The sequence below is a fragment of the Clarias gariepinus genome, chromosome 15 (assembly GCF_024256425.1).
Source record: "Clarias gariepinus isolate MV-2021 ecotype Netherlands chromosome 15, CGAR_prim_01v2, whole genome shotgun sequence".
NCBI classification, from domain to species: Eukaryota; Metazoa; Chordata; class Actinopteri; order Siluriformes; family Clariidae; genus Clarias; species Clarias gariepinus.
The window spans coordinates 24,253,560-24,266,854 of NC_071114.1; the positions used below are offsets into that span (position 1 = coordinate 24,253,560).

Consider the following 13,295-nt stretch of genomic DNA (forward strand, 5'->3'; position numbering starts at 1 on the left):
TCAGTGCAGTCTTAAGGGTTCCGCCTTGTTCGCTTGGATTGGCTTGTTCGTATTCACGGAAGCGGGGACGTGTCTAATCGGCAAAAATGTTTGTGTTGCGTTTCAGCCAATCGTTGTACAGAAGGCGGGATTTGCTCCAATTCTGCTGGAAAAAAAAATAACGCGTGCAACAGCGCTACTACTGGCGCATGCGCAGCTTAGTCTTTATTCCAAACGGGCGCTTCGGGGCGGAGATGATCAGCGCCGCTTGCTGCAGAAATATCTGATAATCAACAATCTCAGTGATGCTCAGTGCAGAGGACTGACATGGCAGGTATGTCTGAGTACAGCCTGTATCGCTGTTTTTGGTACGTGTGATTGATTGTTCTAAGAAAACCCGATTTGCTCTGTTAACTGTCAGAAATGCTTTTTTTTTTCAAGTTAGCTGAAACAGAGCTAACCAATGAAAGTAGTATTTCTGCAGCTAGCTAGCAAGTTAGCTAGCAGTCCTTTGCATCTAACTATATAACTTCTTAATATTACACTGTCTGCTACAAAGAGGCAGTTTTTACTGAGTATTAGTTAATGCCAGTACATTTAGAGCGATCACAGCTAGTAATGGATTTTATAAGTAAACCCAATTACATAAACGTATGATGGATGCATGAGCTGAATTTATTGGGATTGTGCACCAATACAAAACAATTATGAATTGCATTTTAAATTATATGCCTGGTGACCATCTCTAATAAAGATTAATTTAGCAAAGGTAATTCATTAATTGCATAAATGCAAATAATCCGCTTTCACTTCTGTGTAAATATTGAGAGATTTTATTAGTCCAGTTTGTTTAGCTAGTAGTTATAAGGTATTGATTAAAGGTGTTTAAATAGATACATTCACTGTGCACATGCATTCTTGTGTTATGAAGAAGATAAATGTAATCAGTTTATTCTACAGCCCTGTGTTTAAACTTACTTGACCAAATTCCTAATTGAAGCTTGAGCTGTTTCTTTCTCCTTTACACAGTTGTGTCCAGATCCTGAATCACAAGCACAGACTTGTCAGGTTCCCAGATATTTGATGTTAATATTTTTACCACATGCATAGTTGTTAAGATGTCTGTAAGATTCCTGAGCTAATGTTTATTATTATAAGAAAGGAATAAGACACAACTGTTCAGTTCATATTGTTGCAGGGAAATAAAGGAACAATGAAAAATAATCAACTTCTGGAATCATATTACCTCAATGTTATATGTCCTGCATATTTGGTCCAAAAAATCACATTGCTGAAAAAATTTGTGATGATTTTGACACATATTGCGATTTAAACTGTGCTATGTTACTATTAAATGTACCATTTTGTATTCATGTGTATTTATCCAGGCTAACATCAAATAATAAAAAGAGGATGTTTGGTTATATTTACATTTTTTTATCTTAAAAGTATTTTTTTTATAAATAATCAAATAACTTAAATCATTGATATACCTTACATAAAGTCCAGATTTTTAGATGATTTTTGTGCAACAATATTAATAATGTTTTTTTTGTTGTATCTTTAATTGTACCTTTGTGTCTATAATATAACACTATTTTATTTTACTGTATATTAATACTATTTGTTCATCATATTTTAACTTTTTGTCACTATAATGTACATAGAAATGTGTTAGAAGGAAATACATTTATATATTTGCTTTATATACTCTAAAACATTTTGTATTTTTCCATTTTTTTCCTTAGGACTGTAAATCGATCTGCAGGATAATGTGGGAACCGACGTCATGTTCGTTCTCTATCACAGATGAATCCCCGAACTCTTTCCATTACCAGTGTTTGAAGTATTTGCTGTAATCACGCTGAACTCACATATGGTGCCCACGTGCTTCTGGCCTGTAAATAAAAAGAGAACCTTTTTGCAATAAAGTGCTGTTTTTGCACATCATTATTCTTGTTGCCTTTTTTTATGCTAGTCCTGGTCTATAACTGGTTTGACCTTAAGGAAACATGGAGGCCAATATGGAATATATTGTGGGACTGGTCATGCAGAAAGACTTGGGACGGCGACTCCAGGTTGGACAGGAGATCATAGACTACATTCTGGATAGGCAGAAGTCACATGATTTGGAGAATGATCAGACCATGCTCGACAGGATGGTGGACGGCCTGGCTACAACATGGGTCAACTCGAGCAACTTCAAGGTGAATAAAACCTTTTCGCTTTATTTAAAATTGTCATCATCGCTTGATGATAAAAGATTCATGCTTCATATACAGTAGATGATTGTATATGTAGGTAGACTCGGCTAAGTTGTGCACTGTATTTGGGTATCACACCTCAGCAGGAATGCAGCACATGGTTAAGATGAAAATGGATATTGATTTAGGCGATAAGAGCACCTACTTTCATTTCTAGAACAGGAAAATGGAGTCCAATTACATACTTGCACAGAATGGGAGACTTGTACTGTCTCATAAGCTCCAGGCCCATTCTGCTGTTAAAAAGAAGTATTACTTGAAGTGTTACTTTAATTCATTTATGTTTATATGCATGATGCATCAGGCTCTATCACCATTCGGTTGATTTTAAGAATAATATCTCATGTTTTATTCTTTCCTTAATAGTCTTAGAAAGTGTTTATTATGAGTTTCTGAAAAAAAACTGAGTAAAAAAAGGTTGCCACTAAGAATATAACGATTAGAAAAATAATCTGAAAATATTTTGCATAATATTTTTCCGTAGTCTGCATACCTATTAATATTTAAACCACCAGAGGGTGCACTTAAAGTTCATGCTGTGTGTGGTGAATTTATGGAGACTTCAAGCGGTGTGAATTTTTGAAGACTCGGTTTTTAAATGAAGTTAGAGAGACTGCTGCTGTTACATCTACAGTTAGATCATACAAAATAGTACTCTACAATTAGTCGCATAAAAACCGTGCAGTCCTAGTACAATGGTATGCAACTGAATTCCCATCTTACCACATAGTCTGCATCGGTTTACAGACGTTTTCTAATTCTATTCAGAGTCCCTGGTGCACATATTATAAACAATAAAGTGCACAATAATATTTCACATAGTGCGTCTTAAATCCAGTCTACAATCGATGAATGTTGCGTCTGTACTAAAATAGCCAATGAGTAGTGCTTTCTTTGAACAGTAGAACTAATAGATTCTTGTTAGTTGAGTATTTATTATTGACAAGGTATCTATTTAAGGTATTTAAGGGTTTTGATTTAAGGTAAATTGTAATGTGTTTTGAATAATTTATAAAACAAGGGCTTTTAGATGACAACCAGAATTTACGCTCATATTTTCCAATGACACATTCTAACAGTTAGCTAACTAGCTATTTATTTGGTATAGGGAAAATAAATATATAATCATGTAGTTATCTTTACTTGTTGGTCCTGGTATTTTTGATGAGAGAAAAGAAGTTCAGGTGCTATAATTATATTTTCATCAAATGAGGCAAAAATGCCATTTTCTCCTGATATGTATCTGTTATATGTGAATGCTAACAGTGCTACACTCTTAAGATTTCATATACACAAATTGCACACACTTAATTTATCATTTAAAAGCGTAAAATATTTTTTTTTTAGTGCAGATGAATAAATATATTGTGTCTAGGTTTAAAACACACACACACACACACACACACACACACACACACACATCCAGTACTCTAGCTTTTACATGCTGAAATGATATAACCTGCTTTTAGCTGTAAACTGTATGACCTCAAAATGTGTCATGGAAAGAGGCTGCACTGAATATTCTAACTACAGTGGAAAGTATTCAAGGACGGAGAAATACTGCCTGCGAATTACATTTAGGATTCTGTGCTTTATGATTTTTTTTTTCCCTATTATATATAAATCTTTACAATTTGTAGTTCGCCTCAGAGATCACAGACCAGAGAGGGGTTTACTCGGCCTCCATCCTGTTCACTGGTGTTTTGTGCTTGCCATTGTGCTGCTTTCATGATGAGGTTTTAAATGATTAGTTCACTATTCTTTTGTGTCACTTTTGTCAAGATTAGTTTGCATGTAAAGTGGATTAACAACCGGAATAGCTTCAACCTTAGGTAAACTTGAGCATTGTCGCACAAGCCAAAACCTGTTCGACTTCTTGGGAAAGACTTGCACTAGTCTCACTGTAGACTATTCACTGATGTACAGACTGTATGTGTATGAAAATACAGTGTGTGTCAGATTTTTCATCTCACGTTGGTTGAATCACTTTACACCCGTTGCATGTGGGAGTTTATTTTTCGCCAATTGCCATGGTTTCACCAATGATCAAAGGTTTTTGGACATCCCTTCCACATCCTTTAATGCACTCTTTCGCGGTTTAGAATGTCTTCTTTACTGTAGTATTGAAATTTCCCTGCACTGGAACTAAGAACCCTAATTTTTTTTACAGCATGACAGGGCACCCGTTCATGAGAAGATAGCTTGCGAAGGTTGTAGTGGAAGCCTGACCACAGTCCCACTGAACACATTTGGTCTGCACGTCTGATTACATGCGTGACCTCCTCACTCAACATTCTCTGATTTCTTTAAATTGGGTTGAAAGCCTTCCCAGGCGAGTGGAAGTCCTGGAGCAAAGGGGAAACGTGATAAACCTAAATGTGATGGGCAGGTGTCCACAAACCTTTGGTCATGTAGTGTAGTTCAAGAATGCATATAAAAACCCAAAGTTGATCACAAATCAGATGCATTCACACTACAAGGACATCTCCTTCTAGTGTTAGGATGACCTTAAAACAATATTTACAATAGAGATAGGAAAAATTGACCCTTTTATTGGAACACTGACTCCAAAATTAATTTTTCTAATAATTTTTTTAAATTTATCTATAATTGCATTTGAGGTGGTAAGACGTATAATCCTACAGGTTGTGTGCTCTATTCATACTTACTTTGGTGGGCAATATAGAGCATATAGTGTGGAATGAGCAATTCATTTAAGCTTAGAAAATTTTATATCGAACTGGGATATTTATACAGTCATGATACTTACAGAATTGCAATACAAATTCAATCGGCACTTAGATATTGTGATAATATTGTATCGGGTGGTCACTGTTCATTTCCTTTCCTAATATACAATATACAAGCAATATATAAAGCCATTTTACAGACTTAAGGACCATGAGATACTGAACTAGAACCTGAAACACTGGTGCGGTTTTATGGTATGTAGGAATGAATGTGTGCAACCATAAAACACAGGTAATGTTTCACACTTGAAAGATAAAAAAGAAATCTAATACTGTCCCTAACTCCCATGCGTTGCTTGTTGAAAATGAAAGACTCTCGGCTGCTTTGTTGGATCACGTCACTGTGCAGGGTTAGGCTTACAGCTGTGTCATCTGAACAACACTGACCTCATGATGACTCTGCAGATAAACTATAGCAGTGTTTCTGTGTGTGTGTGCGCGCGCACCTCTTTATCTTGCTCTGCAGTCACATCCTTCTGCATCGTGCATGAATACTAGATATACATACTCTTTCGTTATGCATGAATAAAAACCTGAGAAATGTGAGATTGTCGGGGTTATTTCTACAACAGAGTTTTTTCCATGTACTTAATTATTTAGTAACACTCATGCCAGGGGCCATAAATCCACTAACACTGGCTGTTTTTACTATATTAGTCAGGTAAGGGATAAAACATTTGAGGCAAAAAAAATCGTGAGTGGGCAGTGAGACATACCCGAAGTCATGAGAAGTTGTTGCTAATAATGCTTTATATAGGTTTATACCTACATTTCATGTTGAGGGAACTCCAGGAGACAAGACAGTCCCTGCTGTTGTATGAACTGTGTACTAACTTACAATAAAAACAGGAAAAATAAATACATTTTAAAAAGGTTGTTCAAGTCAAACCGGGATCTTTGCATGTGCAGAATAACAGTTTTCTTTGAGTGAAAACCATTTTTATTTCTCCATATAATTATCTCCCCCAATGATGTACTTATCCCAACATTTTAATAGTGCTTGGATACCATCAAGATAGAAAGTTTTTCTCAGTACACTGGAGCCATGATTTGGCTACCTATCTCACAATGGCCTCCCAGGAACACCTTTTATTGGGCTTGGAGCATGGTCAGCACTGTACAGAAAAGAAGAGCAGAAGAGTTCCTGTAATGTGTAAAGTGATGTTTGTGAATGATTGTGTATACAGTTCACAGAAGGCTAATACATTCAGGTGTAATGAGCAGTTTAACAGCAAAAAATCTAAACTAATAAATAGGATTTATGATATTGGTTGTTACCTCTCGCGTATGTGACGGTTGAATATAAATATATTTTTTTCCATGACAAGGCCTTATTCACAACAGCAAAAAAATGTTAACCTGAAAGAAATAACTGTGAACAAAGTCACCAGGGTACAGTTGAAAAACTGACTGTTCGATTGTATTGTAACAGCCATGTTGAGTCTTGCACATGTGTCTCGTACAGCTGTCTTTATTGTTCAGAAGTGCCTACAATCTATTTTGAAGTACTTTCTGTATGCACACTATTGGGTAATGAAATATTCATTGATTGTTTTACGAGTCGGTCGACATTCACTCATGTCACATTAGCATTTTTAAGTAGCAGCCTTCAGGGATTCAGGACTTCAGATACTGTAGACACGATGACCTTGAAACAGGGTGGTCAGCATTGCATGTACAAACAGCTCAGTGCTGAATTTGCCACTGAAATGACAAACCAATACGAGCGAATGGAGAGGTGAGACTATCTCTGTGCCGCAAATAAACGGCGTAGTGTGGCTTTTTCCACAAACAGGTGATTAAGATGTTCTATATATCAATCTGCATTATGTTTAAGCTTGTGAATAAGCATTTAACATAAAAAAGGTTAGGATGCAGTGTATTGGTATTGGAGACTTTGTAAACACCACCTGTTATTGAATGAAACTTTCATTCATTCATGCATTCACATTGAGTAACTGCTTTATGTCCTCATCAAGCTTGTAATGTACTCAGAGCCCATCCCATGATCACCGGGCTCAAGGCAGAAAAGAACTTTTGGCGGGACGTCAGACCATCTCAGAGCACCATGTACACACACTCATTCACTTCAGGGGAAGTGAGAGTAGCAAGTCCACTTGCTAGCATGTTTTTGACAGGTGGGAGAATCTGCTGAAAGATACAAAAAGACCAGTGAAACAGACACCACTCTGAGTTTAGGAATATATATATATAATAAAATTTGGTTTTAAGACTTAATAATACCTTTATTCCTTTATTTTCTTTTTCTGGTATTGGTTTGATGGAATATGTGAAGACAATCCAGAATGCATTTACAGTAATTTACGAAATAAATAGGTAATAATAAAAAAATACATTACAATTATTATGGCTTATGGATTATATATTGCCCGAAACATAATACCATCATCTAGCCATGATTAGTATACTGCTAATACTAAATGCTGAGTGGTTGGAACAGATAAAAAATGGAAATTAGGTAATTTTGAAGTAGTTTTTGAGCAGCATTTACATCATTTAATTACATTTAATCTAAGAAATTAAGCATGGCTTAAGAATTTTGCACAGTACTGTATGTTATGCACAACCAATCAGCGCAGGCACAGGACTGCTATGGCAAGAGCGTATTTTTACGCTTAGGTATGAGTCACAAATATAACTTTGTATTAGGCATATGTTTGTGCAACTTCCACAGAAATGTATAAGGTTTCAGATCCGTTTGATTTATCATGATTATGATATTGTTGGTATGAGGAGACCATGTAATACATAGCGTGAGACCTAATTGATGTATGTAAGTTTTATATATTTTTTAACAGTTTCCGTTACTTTTAAGATTATATTATTCTTCTTTGTTTAGAAGTTATTGATGTCTGTCTCTATCCCATTCATGTTAATTATGATTGATAAAAGTTAAATTGTGTTTCTATCATCACACAACAGTGACACTCTTTATGTCTAGGACATAACTGAAAAGCGATGCAAACATAATCAAGGAGATTATCACTAACTAAAACCTGTTTTCAGATGTTTTTTACATGTTCTTTCCCAAGTTGAGCCCACATTAAAAAAGGGTGATTGCCCCGTTATCTATCTAACATCTTGCCAATTTCAGGGTGTTCCCAGCATGCAAACAGGCACATGATATCATAACTACAATATGGTGTTTATCATGATCAACATCACCTTACACAATATTGTATTTATGATATTATCATAATAAACGGTTAATGTGAAATGAAACTGGAAGCTAAACCACTGTCTGAGACAACATGCTTCGTGAGGTATAAAAGCAGCGATCCCCTCTTTCAGTTTGTTTCTGTTATTTGTCTGGTTTCTTTACACTCATAGACTCAGGCATGTCCAGTCTTTTCAGTATCTGGATTCTTGATTCAGGTTGAACGTCTAACCTGTTATTGCTGCAGGTTTTGTTGCCAACTGCTAGGTATATTAAACATAATACTTAGTGGTTCAGAAAGCTTTGCTTGTTTTTACTGCTCAGTTGAGTCAAATGAACCACTTTGGTTAGCAGAGATATGACTCTGACATTGATGAATAAAACATGAAAGTGCCTTAAATGAACCTCATGAGATATAATGGAAAAAAACAAATCAGACCGTGTGTGTATGTGTGTGCCGACGGTGCAGATAGAAATGTAAATGAATTAGGACTAAGAGGGCAGGGAAGCAGGTTAAACACTTATGGAATTTTATAAATATAGTCTATTACGTTGGCGGCAGATTTTCCTAGATCTTTTCTGCATGCCAGTGTTTTTTTATTTTATTTTACCGCCTTGTTAATGTGATACGCATCTCCACTAAAAAATTACAACAGCAGTTACACCTTAATTACTGGTTATACTTTAAACCTTAATTTTAAAACTTTGCTAACGTGTAAAGTATGTAATACAGCTCAGAATAGTGTTGACATAATCCCAAATTTAGTTTCAATATTTTTTGATGACTTCTCCCAAAAAAAATGGGTTTGAAAATTTTTGGTGATAACTGTTTAGTATCAAAGGCCTAATTAAACAATAAAATCTTTCCTGAATAAAGGCGTTAAACGGATTGACATTTCCAGAGGCCTTGACGCTCAGTACACTGATGAGACTGACCTGCAATAAAACATTTGAATGGTGTAAATGATGATCCCAGCCGAGCTGACTCGGAGCCTGCTGCAATTGTTCTCAAAGCATTGAGATAAAATTCAGACCTTTATGTGTTGAATATACAGACGCTGTCATATCAGTAATGTATCATGATACTTTAAAACCCAATCTGTGTAATATTAATATTATAATATTCCTATAATAATATAATATTCCTATAAATCAAAAATATATTTAATAGGTAAAGAAATGAATTTCATTTCAATCATGTTCAAGTTGCAGTGAGTTAAAATATATGTGTCAAAGTACTGACACCTGAAAATATCCACAATACAAAGAATAATATAAATTGTATTTAGTTATGATTTCATGTTCAGTAGGTGCTTTATCTTTGGCCAAAAACTATCCTGGAAACACTGGATATAAGGTGGAAATATACAGTACACTACATCCATCTCAGATGCTCCAAAGGTTTCTTGCAACAAGCTTTAGAATCTTGACACTGATGAGGGCTGCATGATTTGATGATACAGTATATTAAAAACAAAAAACAAACAAAAGAAAATCAAATCGCAGTTAAAAAAATCAAATAACATACTGTGACTGAAATTTAAACAACGATATTTAATTATTTAATGTAATTATGTATTCAAACATATTTATCTTTGCTAAAAGCACATTATTGCACAAATTATCTTATTTTGCCAACATTTATTTTTCACCCCAAAAGTATTAAGAAAAACTTAAATTATTGACAAACTCTATATAAATTACTGACTGTATGTATATTTTCTGTAAAAAAAAATCACAGTCTTTTGCGATCAAATAGTCACACGGTGAAATATTGTGATGTTAATTTTTTATACAATAAATTGTGAAGCACTGAAACTGTTTAAACCAGCGCCTATTGAATTGGCAGCACTACCCTCTTCACAACTGTTAACTGGTTTTAACATCAAAAGGCAGATGCTTGCAAATCATTCCTAAGTGCAGTAATGAAATTATCTCACTCTGCTACTGTACTTCTCTGCTCTGGCCTGTAGGTAACATGATAGTCTGAGACATCGCTGGGTTTGTACTCAGTCTGCTGGGCCCAGCCTGCTGTTCTGTGAGATGGTGCAGACTTCATGTGCATGAGACATTCCTAAAGGTTGAAAGACATTAACATTCCCATTAAATTTCTAGCACTCCTTTACAGGTGAGAAATGTTTTGACTTAGAGATTTGTTTAAAGATCGTGGGGCCACTATGTAGAACTAACTAACACAATCTTTTTACAATCAATCAATTAATCTTTTTACACCCATGGACACTATGGACAAATCCAGGCACATCTACCTTCACATCTACACTACATGTTTACGTTTACATTCTGGACCATTGCACAAAGACACTTTAATAACCATTGCACAAAGACAACTTTTTTTATTCATATTTGCACACCATCTTTCTTCCAAAAATATCAAAATTTCTTAAATGTTCTTGTACAGTATATTTCTATTTTTATGTACAGCATATTTCTATTTTTAGTTCTTTTTTTCATCCTAGTTCAGTTAAATTTTTCTAATGTATTTCTTATTATAAGCTTTAATTCTCTTTTAAGGTCACTGGCGGTCGTATAAGCATTTCACTACATTTCGTACTGTGTATGACTGTGTATGTGACAAATAAAATTTGAATTTAAATTTGAATTTGAATTTTGAATTTGTATCCCGGAGCTGGATGAGGGTGAACGACCTTGCCCCAGGACCTACGTCAGTCTTGAGATTTATTGCCACCAAGCTCGTAATTTTCTCTGTATTGTGTTCTGATCTATAGCTACAGTATAGAGGGAGAAATCACCTCACATATCGATCAGCTGCTCTCTAAGTGGGGAACAGACCAACAGCAGGACCACCATGAGCTAATAACAGCACTGGCCAGACATCCCAGGATAGGTTTACCTAACTCACTTACGCTCAATAACACTCTCTGTAAGTCTGTAAACCTGTCACACATGTTCGAACCACATTTAGGGAAAAAAATATTACACAGCTGCCAGTTCTTTGTAAACTATATATTTTTTCATTAGAGATTTGATTCATTTGTGAACTGCAGTTCTTTCGTGTGACAATAGCTAGTGACCAGAATTGGCAGGCTTTTAGTTTAATTTGTGATGACCAGTGATCAGCTAATCAGCCCTTAGATATAACTAATTATGTACTGAGCACGAAAGCTTCAGAGTGGCACAGTAGAAACACATTTTTATGGTGTTGCATTATCAAAAATCGCACACCATAACAGCCCCCAATCTGGCTTTCTCTACAAACTCTGCAAGTGAATTATTCTCAAACCCACTCATTACACACTCTTAGACTAATCTTAAAACACATTGAGCACAAATTAGTCAAAGCCCTTTGTGCCTGCCAGTGAACCCACATACACCCGCACACACTTAAGATAAGTTTTGAGACTCTGGAGGCATTTGAGAAGGTAAAATGTTGCCGTTGTTTATAATCTTCCAGGCGTTACACTGAAATATTTACACTTTTTCATCCCATGTGGTAGGAGTAAGTAATTAGATAAGTTTTTTACATTTTATATAGAATGTTAAACTTTTGTATTTGAAGTTAGTTAGTTAGAATTGCAATTTAAATCTAGGTATTGTGATCATATATTCGGTGGTGACTGGTGAGACCTATGATTAATTTGTATATGGTTCATTTAGCTGTGCATCCTGAGAATCACTGCTATGTATTAAACATCATTACATCATAAAATGTGAGAGCCAATTATGTTTCAGCATGCAAATTTAAACCGTATAATATGGTGTGCAGCTTTTATGCTGGGTGCAAATCTCTCATTCCGTCTCACCTTGCTGCAAACTAAGGATGCCCTACATCCAGTAACTGTGATTCAAACCCAGTCCTTCTATACGGCAGGTGAAAAGCATACTGTTGAGCCACCAGCACCCAGTACATAGTCATAGAATAAAGCAAAGTTTTTCAGCAGACCAAAAGCAGAATTTGGAAAGGATATGGTAGCACAGCTGATAAATGTATGATTTAAAAATAGTAATGAACTCCACCTTTCCAAACATGAATCAGCAAGGTGTTTGCTAACAATCTGTTATTTTGCCGAAAGCAGCTAGTCTACTAGCTTAAGGGTCAGAAAGTGGAGAGAGTTTCATAGATTTTCATTTTTCCTAAGTAATCCCCTCTCCATGAGAGCATGACCAGTCCGTTCCCTAGACTCAGCCAGGGTTCAGAGTCATAATCTCCGGGTGATAAGCCGGACTCATTTCTCTTGTGCCACTTGGGAGCCCATGTGTGTTAATTTGACTGGCACAGAACTGAATATATCTGAGAATGATCGGTCACTTTTGCGGTCACTGGCAAATTGATTGGTGCATCGTTAATTTATATCCATAAACTAATTTTGCTTTTTTTTTGTTTTGTTTAAACATTAAACACTACCTAGTGCCACTATTCGGTCATCCATGCTAGTTGCTTATCGGGACCTTTGTAAGCAAGGGTCTAATACATTTTAATTAAGTAAAAATATAGCCATGGTGTTGTGCCTTCTGTGTTCATTTTGACTAATGACATTTTCTGTGTTAATACACTGTATTTAAATAATCTAATTCAATAAATAGAATATTACCCAAATTTGGGAGATTTTATTGGCTATAGATTTTTTATTAGATTTCATTTTATGAGGTTTTGAGCATACATTAAAGAGTAATTTAAGCAACATTTCCTTCCGTTTTCAGACCAAGCATTTAAATACCATTTGCGTCACAGACATCTGGCAACCCTGATGTAATAACCTGTGGGTGCAAATCACCAAAGAGAGACACAGTATCACTTATTTGCTGGTAGGAGACATGCAGTGATGTGTATTTCACGGCTCAATCATTTGGTGCTGATTAATTCCATCGGAGTCCATGATGACATCCTAAAGCCCACTGTGTTAGTGCCTTAACGGCAGAAATGTCTTTTGCTGTCATATAACACAGCTTGTGTTGTCTCTCTCATGCATTTACAGTATGTTTTTCCTAAGTGTTTAAATGAAGGCATTAACACCCAGTCCTGCTTTAGTAAACACCAGGGGTGTAACGGTACACAAAAGTCTCAGTTCGGTCTGTTTTTCTGATACAGTGAAAAGGAAAAAAAAACATAAGATTTCTTTTTAACTTGTACAAACTTGTAAACCA

General features: G+C 35.6%; 1 protein-coding gene across 17 annotated transcripts in view; it reads left to right on the forward strand.

The window, feature by feature from the left end:
* Positions 1-213: 213 nt before the first annotated feature.
* Positions 214-13,295, forward strand: part of LOC128542760 (CLIP-associating protein 1-B-like) — a 70,198-nt gene continuing 57,116 nt past the window's right edge. For 16 of the 17 annotated variants that reach the window (XM_053512743.1, XM_053512748.1, XM_053512747.1 and 13 more), the window contains exons 1-2: positions 214-313; positions 1,728-2,186. In XM_053512743.1, the coding sequence (XP_053368718.1) occupies positions 1,992-2,186 (195 nt within the window). In that variant the 5' untranslated portion in view covers positions 214-313; positions 1,728-1,991. Of the gene's footprint in view, positions 348-1,727; positions 2,187-13,295 lie in introns of all 17 variants that reach the window. The other variant, XM_053512744.1, reaches the window with a different exon arrangement.